Genomic DNA, 14,272 nt, shown 5'->3' with positions numbered 1-14,272 from the left:
CTACTATGGCATTAACATGACAAATCAGTGTGTAGTGAACCAGCTAGCAGGGGGAAATTTTATGAGCACACCTTACAATGAGGCGTGTGAGATATTGGATGAGACGGCAGATACTTCCTCAGCTTGGAAAAGTCGATCCAATGTGCCTCAGGGTGACCCCACTATCATCCACTTACACAAAGAGCTCCATGATCATGGCCAGGCAATAACAGAGTTAACTACAACAATGAACCAGTTGGCAAAAGCTCAATTGCAACAAGTTCAAGCTCCTAGACAAGTAAATGCTATGGAAGGTGTCAATATGTGAGTCAACAAGAGAAGACAAAGATGTCAACAAGGTCAAGGTAGTCCAGATCAATATGACCACAGTAGTGTTGGTTTCAATCAAGATGAGGGCTATGATGAGTAAAACGAAGAAGTGCAGTAGGTGAACAATTATCAAGGACAAAGGGGCAATTCTTCTAACCAATAACAACAATGGAGATCCTAAAGAAATCCGGGAAATCAATACCAACAAGGCAATAGCAACTAGGGGAACAACAATCAAAATTGGGGAAACCAGAACAATCAGGGCAACTGGAGTGGCAACAACAACAATTGGGGAGGAACCAACAACTAAGGGGGTTAGAATAATGGCAACCAAGGGAACCAGGGGAGAGGATTTCAAAGGCCTCTGATGTATCAACAACCAAACAACCCGCCTCCATTTCCGTCCCAAGGTACTAGCTCATCAAACAATGAGATGGGAAGGATCGAGATGATGTTTGAAAAGATGATGAAAAAGAATGCCGACTTTGATGCCCAGTTGGCATCCCATAATACTTCAATCCAAAACTTGGAGGTGCAACTTGTCCAAATTTCACAATCGTTTACTTTCCCTAAGGGGGATCTATCTAGTGATACGGTAGTAAACTCGAAGGGTGGGAACAATATCGGGCATGCAATGGCGGTGATTACTAGAAGCGGTCGAGGCGGTGATGAGAATGCCTCCAACCAAAAGGAAATTGTGAGTGATGAAGTTGAGGTGCAAGCTGATGATATCTCTTTAGTTTATCAAAATGTGAGTGAAGAGAACTTGAATGCAAAAGTGAGAATTGATGTTTGTGATAATTAGGTAGAGACTCAACATGACGTGAACCCATCTAGGGAACACGTAATAGACATACCAGAAAAGGTAGTGCCCAAGGCTAAGGCTCCCTTGCCAAGGCCTCCTCCACCTTACCCTCAAACGCTTGGGAAGCAAAAGAATGAGAACCAATTTAGAAAATTTATTGACATGATGAAGAGCTTATCAATCAATGTTCCTTTGGTGGAAGCTCTTGAGTAAATGTCGGGTTAAGCCAAGTTCATGAAAGACTTGATGACTAAAAAGAGATCCATGGATTGTGAGACCATCAAAATGACACACCAAGTAAGTGCAATTATGCACTCGATGGCTCCAAAGTTTGAAGATCCCGGTGCTTTCACCATCCCATGTAGTATTGAGAGTGCGGATTTTGCTACGGCATTATGGGATTTGGGTGCAAGTATAAATTTGATGCCTTACTCTGTGTTCAAAACACTGGGTATCGGTCAACAAAGGGCTACTTCAATGAGGTTGCAAATGGTAGATAGAACAATGAAGCGGCTACTTAGTATTATCGATGATGTTCCTGTTCGGGTAGATAAGTTCATTTTGCATGTTGACTTTGTGATATTGGACTGTGAGGTTGATTATGAGGTTCCATTCATATTGGGAAGACCTTTACTTGCAACTGGGAAGGCATTAGATGATATGGAAGCAGTGGAGCTCACCTTCCGGGTGGGTGATGAAAAGGTGGTCTTTCATGTGTGCAAGTCAATGAAGCAGCCCAATAGTACTGAAGTGTGCTCTTTCGTGGATCTTGTCACGGCAGTGATAGTTGATGATACTAGTGCAATGATCAATGTGGAGGACCCTCTAGAAGCGATATTGTTGAACCTTGATGTAAATGAGGATGAAGGCCAGGTAGAGTGTATCAATACTTTACATGGAATGGGCTCTTACTCTTATGAGCCTCGGAAGCTCTCTTTGGATCTTGAGAATAGGAAGACTCCACCAACAAAGCCCTCAATCGAGGAACCTCCCGTGTTGGAGTTGAAGCCATTACCTCCATACCTCAGGTATGAATTCTTAGGCCCTAGTTCAATATTGCCAGTTATTCTTTCCTCTTGTCTTACTAACATGCAGGTAGATGCCACATTAGTGGTGCTCTAAAAATGGAAAAAGGCAATTGGATGGACTTTTGCTGATATCCGGGGGATAAGCCCCGCCTTTTGCATGCAGAATATTATTCTTTAGGAAGATGCCAAACCCTCCGTGGAACATCAGAGGAGGTTAAATGAGGCAATGTAAGAAGTTGTGGAAAAGGAGGTGATCAAGTGGTTGGATGTAGGGGTTTTGTACCCCATCTCGGATAGTTCTTGGACATCGCCGGTGCAATGTGTGCCGAAGAAGGGTGGTATGACAGTGGTTACCATTGCACATAATGAGTTGACTCCCACCATGACTGTGTAAGGCCCCGAAAAAAGTTTCCAAGAAATTTAAGATTTCGTGGTGCCAAGGTAGGCTAATTATTTTATTTTGTGTGCAAATGAGGATTCATGATATAATGGATATCAATTGTATATGTTAATAAGCGTATAAGTCATATTATAAGTGATTTGGGGTCTAAGGAGAGGCCTAAGTATAAGCCAAGTTGGAAAATTTCATAATAGACTAAAGTTGTAAATGAGTGCGCATAAGACCTAACTTTGGATGATCATATCTCCAGTTACATACAGAGTTGTGTGATGCAAATCCTATCTAATTAAAGCTATTTGAGTTTGGTTTCCAACGCATTAAACCGTTCGTCATTCGGAGGTGTATACAAAAAGCTAAGAGCATTTTACTGGGCATGTATCATTAGAGCGGCCTTAGCGCGGCCATTAGCGCGGCCGCGCATATTGCGAAGTATTCAGCCTCCTTAACACAGGGGCTCTAGTAGCAGACCTCTAAATACGCCTAATGACGGGAAATTAGAGGATTTAAGTCATTTTTCAAGACTAGGGCATCCTCTCCATCCCCAATCCGACCAAGGCATCCAATTGCACACCTAAAGTGAGTTTTTAAGTGTGTTTTCATGGTGATTTCACTTCTCAATCACTAGTTACAACACGATTTTGATTGGATTTCATAGGATTTCTTCAAAATCTCAAGAACATCCCAAAGTTGTCTTTCAAGATTTGGTCTACAAGAGGTAAACTTTTACCCTTAGACTAACATATATGGAGTTATTATGGAATTATGAGTATGAATCAAGTATTACAACTTATGGTATGGTAATTGGAAGCCATAAATTCCCAATACATGACCATGGTAGGGATTTAAAGGTGATTATTTGATGGAATTTTGTTGGTTGGGTGTAAATGGTTGATCACACATGTGATGTTAGGAGTATAAATTGTTAAAGAATAATGGTGGGATGAATTGTTGGTTAATGGTGATAGTTGGATGAACCAATACTATAGTTATGAGGTGTATAAACCTATACCTACAAGGTGTTTGATAATATGACTAAATGACTTAAGTTATGGAATTTATTACTAATATTGGCCCTATTGAATGTTGTATTGTAGATTGAAGTTACATAAGTGTATTGGATCATTGTAGTATCATTAAAGGGCAAATTTATGGTATGTATGGCTAAAACTCCCTCTTCTTAGAAATTGAGCTCCCATGGTGTCCCCGCATATGTTGTAGATCCGGAATTTGATTTATGTAGTATTCATTATTTAAAAGGATTTGGGTGTTGCAAGAATATATGTGAAAGATGTACCTCAATGTGTTCAATATGCTATTCTTGGTAAATTGGGAATATGTTAAGAATGTGAAGTATATGCTAAATTGCCTAGATTTCAAGTCAAGTTTTAATTTAGATTGTTATACCAAACTATGTGAAATACTCTATGGGTAGAGATGTTTGAAATAAATCAAAATAAATTTGGAAAATAGAGTATGGCCAACGTGTCGAGAACTTGAAATATAATGGTGCCTGGCGATGCCTATGACACGCGAAAATATGAAATACATTATGAAATGAGCCTTGACTTCACTTTCCATAAAATACTTCAATAATAAAGTGCCCTAAAGGCTTTATACACAATTTATGCCATAAGTGGCTATTTGAAATAATGTCTTGCCTTATGAGTACTTCCAATGTGATCCGAGTTGTTACATACTTCGATGTTAAAATTATATATTGTCATTATTGTAAAAGAGTAATTCAAGAACAATTGGTGTAATTTCTTGCTTATGAATTTGAGGTGTGTTTTTATTGCGGGTTGGTGTATCCCCTCCTTTATTGGTAGAATTCGTTGTGTTTAAAGTTCCATTGTTAATAACTTGAGGTGTATTATTTCTGAAATATTGTATCTGCCCAAGATTCCTGATTCCTCTCATGTGTACTTGACATCTTGAATTGAATGGCTTGTTGTTGAAATTGATATTGATGTGAAATATGTGGAAATGATGTGAAATGTGGGAAAGAAGAGATTGAGTTATGAAATGCGGCCTAGTGCCAAGAATGATGTGAAGAGTTGTGGCCCCAAGTGCCGATGAAATGACATATGTGAAATGAAATGATTAATGAAAAGGGAACAATGCCTTAGTAAGGCGACCTAGCCGATCGGGCCGAGATCGGACTCCGCTCAAGATAGCGGTGGTATTGTGAATGAATTATGGAGAAAGGGAAAATGAGATTGTGATTGAAGTATATGTCTCAAATGACGAGACTTAGCCGATCGGATCGAGATCGGACTCCGCTCAAGTTAGCGGTGGTATTGTGAACAATGTTGAAAAGTATGAAATTCCCCAAACTAAAGGCTATGGAAACATGATGTGAAAATTGTATGATTCTTTTATATTGATAATGATGATCGTTTAAAGCTTTTGAGTTGTACTTATGATTTCCTCATTTTTGCATGATAGTTCTTTCTAATTAGACGGTGTTTAGTTACACATACTAGTGTTATTCGATGGCACTAACGTCCCTTTTGCCGGGGGCGCTATGTCTTTAAATGGATGTAGTGTTTTTATAGCAGGCAGTGTTGGTCGTAGCTAGTGCCGCATCATCCTTTCAGCTGAATTGGTGAGCCCCACTTTGTTACGGGGTCCTATTTCATCTGTTTATTATGTACATTGTATTTGAGGTATAGCCGGGGCCTTGTTACCGGTATTTCCATATTACTCTTCAGTTGTATTTAGAGGCTCCGTAGATAGGTTGTGGATAGTGTCAGGTATTGGAATTAGATTGGAAATATTTATGTTTGGCAATGTGGTATAAAACATGTAATATCTTCAAAAATTGTGAACGAAGTTTTTAATTAATTATTTTCAAAGTTTTAATAATGGAGTATATCTCCTCTTTATTCAAGGATGACTTTGGGTAAAATGAAATCTAGCAGGCTTGCTCAGTCGGGTTTACTCAGTTGAGCGCCGCTCACGCTCCACGGTTTTGGGGCGTGACAAACGTGGTATCAGAGCCTAAGGTTTTAAAGTGTCCTAGGATGTCTCAGAGCCGTGTCTAGTAGAGTCCTTCTTATCGGCGTGTTGTCGACCACATCTATAAGTTGGAGGCTACTTGGGCATTTAAAAATTTCACCCTTCTTCGATACTCCAGATCTTGCGATATAGCTCAAGATAGGGAGCTAATTTCCTCTCTAAGTCTTATTCTCAAGATTTGTAATCCTGATACCATAATCCGCGAATTTGAAGCATGTAAGGAGGGATTGATCCCACCATTGAGTCCGAGTGGATTGCCCAAGGACTTGTTAGGAGAATGTGTCGAGCCATGGAGGGATTGGTAGAACTTATTGCTAAGGGGAGTACCCTTGTTCCTATTATTGTCACTGCACCACCAGATCATGTAGTATATTAGTATGTTACTAATGTATGTTACGGATATGAAGTCGGGGTGCATCAGTTAAGGCACTGCCCTGCCAATCTAGAGTCACACAGGAAAGTGACCCATTAGTACGTCATTCTGAACGCCACATACTTTTCCTGATTATATACATACACCCTTATTGGGAGCCTACATAATTATGTTCTTAAAATGAATCTAAATCACAAAACATTGCATGCACCTGCTCTTTGATTGAGACGTATTATTCACAAAGTCTCCCGATCACGGTTCTCTTACTTATAGCCTCCTATGGAATCGAGCTCTATAATTATGTTCCTGAATTGAGTTATAACACTATTGATACTTCCCACTTGCTTTTCCTAAATTCTCAACAAGGGACTATTCCTAATGAATTTCTTCCAAAAACGTTTCATTTAAATGGACAACATCTGCTCACTTGTGCCTATACATGCACCATCATAAAGTTTACCTATCTGGTGTCAAGTTCCATGCAAAGCATCCTAGCATTGTGATCCTTCTCGAGTCACTCTTTTACTCAGTCATGTATATGGCTTATATGGTTTGAACAACCAATCTACTCTCTTGCGAATATCATCATGAAACCTTCTCACTGTCAAGTAACATGAGAGCATGTGTCAACACCTATCATATGAGTGCATATCAATCGAAATGGTCACCATGTGCATAAAGTCTTTCTGAAAATTTAGATCCTCACATCCCCATCACAGGAGGATCTTGTGTCGCCATAACTTTCGTGTCCACTTGAGATATCCCATAGCAAGTAGCTCACTTGGTTTCTAGTATTGTGGTCGCCCCTAATGTGGTCTTGTATTGTAGTCTGGGAGTTAATATAGCAGAACTATGTAGCTCATAACAAATGATTATTTTCTCTTTATACCTGCACAATGTGTTAATTGTATTCCCTAGTTAGTGAATTCATTGTACTAGATCCCAACACTTGTTCGATAACCATGAGAGAACATGCCCTTCTAGGTGTCACTATGACACTTTCTTTTTCATGTCAAAACCCATGGAGAGTTCATCATGAACATCTGCAAACCTTCTATGATTATTTTGCACTGTCTCATTGAGTTTGGTTGTCTTTACACCATCGACTTCTAGAATCATTGACTATATCGTTGTCATGTGCGGGGCGTTTTGCTACCCTTGGTATTCCACCTTTCTGGGTGGGTAGAAGTGTTATTTATCTTTCTCCCAGAGTATCATGTTAGCCATTAGAACCCCTCTAACCAATACATGATTTCGTCCCAATATTAAGATGCCCTAGCTATGTGATTTCACTCGTGAAAGGTTGAGATTAGATGCCTTTAGATTTTTGCACATATCATGAATATATTGATTTGGAAGGCAAGTTATTGTATATTTACTTCTCTCATATAGTATCAATTATCAGGAAGGGTTAAGCTGTTTGAAGTATGATAATCTCATAAGTGTTCAACTTCTTTTCATCCTCATAGGCTTGTGGCATTTATCCCTTGTTTCAGTTAACGTTAAGAGTGTAATTCAACTTCATGTGTTTTGAAACCCATATCGCATTTAAGGTGCCAGAATATTCTCATTCTTGATAACTGGATTTTCCCTACACTCCAGGAGGTGACTCGGTCACGTACTTGAACATTCCTCCTTAATGGTTCCTATTGCCAATGTATGAGTTACCCCTATGCTTTAATTGTCTAATAGTTGATGTCATCACAATGATTAACCATATCGGCATCATTAATAGAAATCCTCGTGTCTCTTAGCATGTAACCTCATGAAATACTCTGCTCAGTGCCTCAATAGATTCTTGAATAATTCCAGCCCAATCTTGAACTCCGTTACTCCTTACTGTATTAGATCTATTGGGTATTGAAGGTTCAAACATGTCAAAGAGGAAGTTTCCCCATGTGATCCCATATATTCGATAGGTAATTTTACCGTCTGTTTATGATAGCACATCTTAGAGTAATTGTGGAAGCCATTAAAGGTTTAGCATGGGCGTTCGTGTAGAGATTTAGAGTTTAGGAAGGTGAACGAGTTATTCTTAATACTTTCCCTTAAAGATGTTATGCGAGGTGATAATGAAGGTTGCCTAAGTGTAGTTCACATTGGGACGTGCTAGGAGTATGATGTTTACCATCATTGTTCTACATGTATTATGTGTTTTCATATGTCTATGCCTAAGAAGGTAGTTGGAGACCTATTGTGTATTATCCTGGTAGAAACTATTGAACATGAAGTTAATGGATAGTTAGCTTATGCGAGGTATCTAGTTGTCATCCTTGTTAGATAATTTTGGAGGTTGGGATTGTTTTTTCGAATGGGTTGTGGTAAAGCTTGTAAGTCGAGGAGGCCACCTTGAAGGCCGAAAGTATCGTGGAAAGATTCGCTTGATTGTGTAATAATTAGTTTTGGTTGGAAAGGTACCTTGTAGGTGATATGATTTAAAATGTGAAGTCCATGTCCAGGTATCATCATGATAATGTAGATGTGTTTTTAGGATGGTTTTGGTGTTTCTCTGACAGGTGGATAGGCCTAGTTACAAAGGAAACTCTGGCGAAATTTTCGGAAATTTATGGAGTTAGCCAAATTCGGGGTTGTTGATATATTTCATGATGTGAACAAGCTGAAGTTACATAAGGATGGCTAATGAATGAACCTCGATCCTCATTTGAGGACGAATGATCCTAAGGGGGGAGAATGTAAGGCCCCGGAAATTTTTTTGCAAGAAATTTAAGATTTCGTGGTGCCAAGATAGGCTAATTATTTTATTTTGTGTGAAAATGAAGATTCATGAAATGATGGATATCAATTGGATATGTTAATAAGCGTATAAGTCATATTATAAGTGATTTGGGGTCTAAGGAGAGACCTAAGTCTAAGCCAAGTTGGAAAATTTTATAATAGACTAATGTTGTAAATGATTTCGCACAAGACCTCACTTTGGACGATCATATCTCCAGATATATAAGGAGTTATGTGATGCACAACCTATACAATTAAAGCCGTTTGAGTCTAGTTTCCAACTCCTTAAACCGTTTGTCATTTGGAGGTGTATACAGAAAGTTACGACCATTTTACTGGGCATGAGTCATTAGCACGGCCTTAGAGCGGCCATTAGCGCGGCCGCGCATAATGCGAAGTATTCTGCCTCCTTAGCGCGGGCGCGCTAGTAGCAGACCTCTAAATACACCTAAGGACTTGAAATTAGAGGATTTAAGTCATTTTCAAGACTATGGCATCCTCTCCATCCCCAATCCGACCAAGGCATCCAATTGCACACCTAAGGTGAGTTTTAAAGTGTGTTTTCATGGTGATTTCACTTCTCAATCACTAGTTACAACATGATTTTGGTTGAATTTCATAGGATTTCTTCAAAATCTCAAGAACACCCCAAAGTTGTCTTTCAAGATTTGGTCTACAAGAGGTAAACCTTTACCCTTAGACTTACATATATGGAGTTATTATGGAATTATGAGTATGAATCAAGTATTACAACTTATGGAATGGTGATTGGAAGCCATAAATTCCCAATTTAATAACATGACCATGGTAAGGATTTAAAGGTAATTATTTGATGGAATTTTGTTGGTTGGGTGTGAATGGTTGATCACACATGTGATGTTAGGAGTATAAATTGTTAAAGAATAATGGTGGGATGAATTGTTGGTTAATAGTGATAGTTGGATGAACCAATACTATAGTTATGAGGTGTATAGACCTATACCTACAAGGTGTTTGATAATATGCCTAAATGGCTTAAGTTATGGAACTTATTACTAATATTGGCCCTATTGAATATTGTATTGTACATTGAAGTTACATAAGTGTATTGGATCATTGTAGTATCATTAAGGGGCAAATTTCAGGTATATATGGCTAAAACTCCCTCTTCTTAGAAATTGAGCTCCCATGGTATCCCCGCATATGTTGTAAGTCCGGAATTTGATTTATGTAGTATTCATTATTTCAAAGGATTTGGGTGTTGCAAGAATATATGTGAAAGATGTACCTCAATGTGTTCAATATGCTATTCTTGGTAAATTGGGGATATGTGAAGAATGTGAAGTATATGCTAAATTGCCTAGATTTCAAGTCAAGTTTTAATTTAGATTGTTATACCAAACTATGTGAAATCCTCTATGGGTAGAGATGTTTGAAATAAATCAAATTAAATTTGGGAAATAGAGTATGGCCAACGTGCTGGGAACTTGAAATATAATGGTGCCTGGCGATGCCTATGACAAGCGAAAATATGAAGTAGATTATGAAATGAGCCTGGACTTCACATTCCATAAATGACTTCAATAATAAAGTGCCCTAAAGGCTTTATACACAATTTATGCCATAAGTGGCTATTTGAGATAATGTCTTTCCTTATGAGTACTTCCAATGTGATCCGAGTTGTTACATACTTCGATGTTGAAATTGTATATTGTGATGATTTTAAAAGAGTAATTCAAGAACAATTGGTGTAATTGCTTGCTTATGCCTTTGAGGTGTGTTTTTATTGCAGGTTGGTGTATCCCCTCTTTTTTGGGATTATTCGTTGTGTTTAAAGTTTCATTGTTAATAACTTGAGGTGTATTATTTCTGAAATATTGTATATGCTCAAGATTCATGATTTCTCTCATGTGTATTTGACATCTATAATTGAATGGCTTGTTGTTGAAATTGATATTGATGTGAAATATGGGAAAGAAGAGATTGAATTATGAAATGCGGCTTAGTTCCAAGAATGATGTGAAGAGTTATGGCCCCAATGTCACGACCCAAACCGATGGGCCGCAACGGACACCCGGTACCTTACTCAACCGAATACCAATGTAACGTATCTTTCTTATTACATCATCATATATACGTGACATACAGGCCTAATAGGCCAACATAATCATTTATCAACTCAAAATATAGACGGACAAGGTCTACAATCTTTCACGTACATGACATATGTCTACAAGCCTCTAAGAATACATAAATATCGTAAAGGTCGAGACAGAGTCCCGCCATACCAAACAATATACGTCTAACTCATACTAACCAAACAAGCAACTTTGAAGCAAATGGAGCGGCACCAACATCTTCCGCTGAGCTGATAGCCTACATGGAGGGCTCTCGACCTGTCTATCGGGACCTGCGGGCATTAAACGCAGTGTCCCAGGCAAAAAAGGACGTCACTACGAATAATGTACTGAGTATGTAAGGCACATAAATAAATACATAAGAGACATGGAAGACATATACAGTACATGACTCAACCTGTAAGTCTGAATAACTTTGTAAATCATAAATTACTTTTAGCGTCATGTGTATGCATATAAATGTCATGTCGTGCATAGGTACATGTTTCATAACATCACCAGCCTCTGAGAGCATCCCATCATATTATATCGGCCACTGCGGGCAAAATCATCATCGTATACCAACTGATTAGGTGGTGGTGCATAGATAACGCCATAACCTTTTCCATATCCCATATACATATATGCATACATATATACGCGTATATAACGCCGTTTGAATCATATTTACATATATATGCGTATATAACGCCGTTTGAATCATCTTTCGGCCACTGTGGGCAACACCATCATCATATACCAGCTGATCAGGTGGTGGTGCGTATATAACTCCGTAACCTTTTCCCATATCCCATATACATATATTTACATATATACGCGTATATAACACCATCTGGTCATGGGTCAATGCACATGAATGCAATGCATGAAAAGTACGTCAATAAAATCATTCGGAAGGTCATAAGACCACTTTGCCTCTTGAGCAATATCGTAAAGTAACATCTTTTCAATTTTCGTATTTTTCTGAGACCCATGAACAGATGATCAAATATTATGACACATGGGAATTAAAGAACATAGATATTTCTATTACTTTTATGAGTAGAGTCACTTATAGAGTTTGTGCATTTGCACATTTCGTTCATATAGTATGGATCATGCCAGAAGAAAGAAGGGATAGCCTTAACATACCTGAATCGATTCTATTGACAATTCCTTTTACACTCGTTAAGTGCAGCAACACGCAACATCGAATCGAAGTAAGGAAAATCCGTGTGATATTCTTTGAAAAAATTGCACCGCACTTCTTTAAAATCTTCAGAATCATGAAATAGATTGTTCCAAAGCAATTAATACTAGAGCCAAATTTTGTAACTCTAATACACTAGGTTAGGCAGTAGGTTAATCCTTCTTAAACATTACAACATGGCCTAGTAGCAAGATTAATCCTTCTCCAACTAATTTGAATAAGTAGTAGAATCTTCACAAGAAATGCCAACTCTCTCGTCTTTGTTTTAGATAAGATCACTTATCAGAACTCAAAAAAAGTGATTCGACTTTTTCACCACCATCAGAATTTATATCTAAAGGCCTTACCTCACTTCTGATGGTAATGGTACTCTTCAAGACACTCCACAAATATATAGTTATTTCTTGCATAAAAAGTTATTGGAAAGAGTTGAATACTGTCACGCCAACTTTTCTTTCTCCCAAAGTCCATTTGGTCAAGCCACATATATTGATGAAAGTATGAGTCACTTTGTTTAAGGCAAAATTTGCCACGTTATGTTTTTATCCAAAATATTTTGGATAATTACCAATTACTCGCATAATTAAGAATTATCTCAACTTACTTAAAATTATAATTATTTTTAATATAATTTATACACCTTATTGTTATGGCTATGGGGTACCTTGCATGGTATTAGTCCATAAATATCAGGCATTTTAACTCAATATTCAAAACTTCGACAAAAATTCGATTTCTTCGATATTACTTACCCTCTTACCTTCACGAATTTACTCATCACTTATAATCCTTATAATCCCAAAATAATCTTTTCCTTGGACTGATGCCAATTACCTTATGACAAATTTAACGTACAATACTACAGGGTGCAACATCGTCGCAGCTTATTACTGCGAAGTGTAATATTACCGTAATGTTATACTGCAAGGCATAACATCATTGTAATACTGCGGGGCATAACACTCAAGTGCCGAAGAAATGACATATGTAAAATAAAATGATTAATGATAAGGAACAATGCTTTGGTAAGGAGGCCTAACCGATCGGGCCGAGATCGGACTCCGCTCAAGATAGCGGTGGTATTGTGAATGAATTCTAGAGAAAGGGAAAATGAGATTGTGATTGAAGTATATGTCCCAAATGAGGAGACCTAGCTGATCGGTTCAAGATCGGAGTCCGCTCAAGATAGCGGTGGTATTGTGAACAATGTTGAACGGTATGAAATGCCCCAAACTAAAGGCTATGGAAACATGATGTGAAAATTGTATGATTCTTTTATATTGATAATGTTGTGATAGTTTAAACCTTTTGAGTTGTACTTGTGATTTCCTTATTTTTGCATGATAGTTCTTTCTAAGTAGATGGTGTTTAGTTATACATACTAGTGCTATTCGATGGCACTAACGTCCCTTTTGCCGGGGGCGCTATGTCTTTAATTGGATGTAGGTGTTTCTATTGCAGGCAGTGTTGGTCGCAGCTACTGCCGCATCATCCTTTCAGTTGACTTGGTGAGCCCCACTTTGTTTCGGGGTCCTGTTTCATCTGTTTATTATGTACATTGTATTTGAGGTATAGCCGGGGCCTTGTTGCTGGTACTTCCATATTACTCTTCAGTTGTATCTAGAGGCTTCGTAGACTAGTTGTGGGCAGTGTCGGGTATTGGAATTAAAATGGAAATATTGATGTTTGGCAATGTGGTATAAAACATGTAATATCTTTAAAATTGTGAACGAAGTTGTTACTTAATTATTTTCAGAGTTTGAATAATGGAGTATATCTCCTCTTTGTTCAAGGATGACTTTGGGTAAAATGAAATCTAGCAAGCTTGCTCAGTTGGGTTTACTCGGTTGAGCGCCGGTCGCGCACCTCGATTTTGGGGCGTGACAGACTGTCACCGGATGGAGGGTGTGCATGGACTACTGCAAGCTGAATAAAGTGACCCGCAAGGATCACTTTCCATTGCCTTTTCTTGACTAGATTCTAGATAGACTTGTTGGGCGTGCCTTCTACTGTTTCTTGGATGGGTACTCTCGGTACAACCAGATTTTGATTGCTCCGGAAGATCAGGAGAAAACCACCTTCACATGTCCGTATGGCACCTTTTCCTTTTCTAGGATGCCATTTGGGTTGTTTAATGCACCGTCTATACTCCAGGGGTGTATGATGATCATATTTACCGACATGGTGGAGAATATTTTGGAGGTGTTCATGGACAACTTCAGTGTTGTGGGTGACTCGTTGGATGAATGCTTGAGGAATCTTGACAATGTGTTGGCCCGATGTGAAGAAATTAATTT

At 38.4% G+C, this 14,272-nt stretch overlaps 1 protein-coding gene across 1 annotated transcript; it reads left to right on the top strand.

Moving 5' to 3' along the window:
* The first annotated feature begins 1,432 nt into the window (after positions 1-1,432).
* LOC104238680 (uncharacterized) lies at positions 1,433-2,271 on the top strand. The gene is made up of 2 exons (XM_070158878.1): positions 1,433-1,856; positions 2,210-2,271. The coding sequence occupies exons 1-2, from the start codon at positions 1,433-1,435 to the stop codon at positions 2,269-2,271; spliced, it is 486 nt and encodes a 161-aa protein (XP_070014979.1).
* Positions 2,272-14,272: the final 12,001 nt, after the last annotated feature.

The sequence above is a fragment of the Nicotiana sylvestris genome, chromosome 10, assembly GCF_000393655.2.
Source record: "Nicotiana sylvestris chromosome 10, ASM39365v2, whole genome shotgun sequence".
In the NCBI taxonomy this organism is placed as follows: Eukaryota; Viridiplantae; Streptophyta; class Magnoliopsida; order Solanales; family Solanaceae; genus Nicotiana; species Nicotiana sylvestris.
Note: the sequence above shows the minus strand (reverse complement) of the source record. Positions and strands in the feature narration are given on the sequence as shown.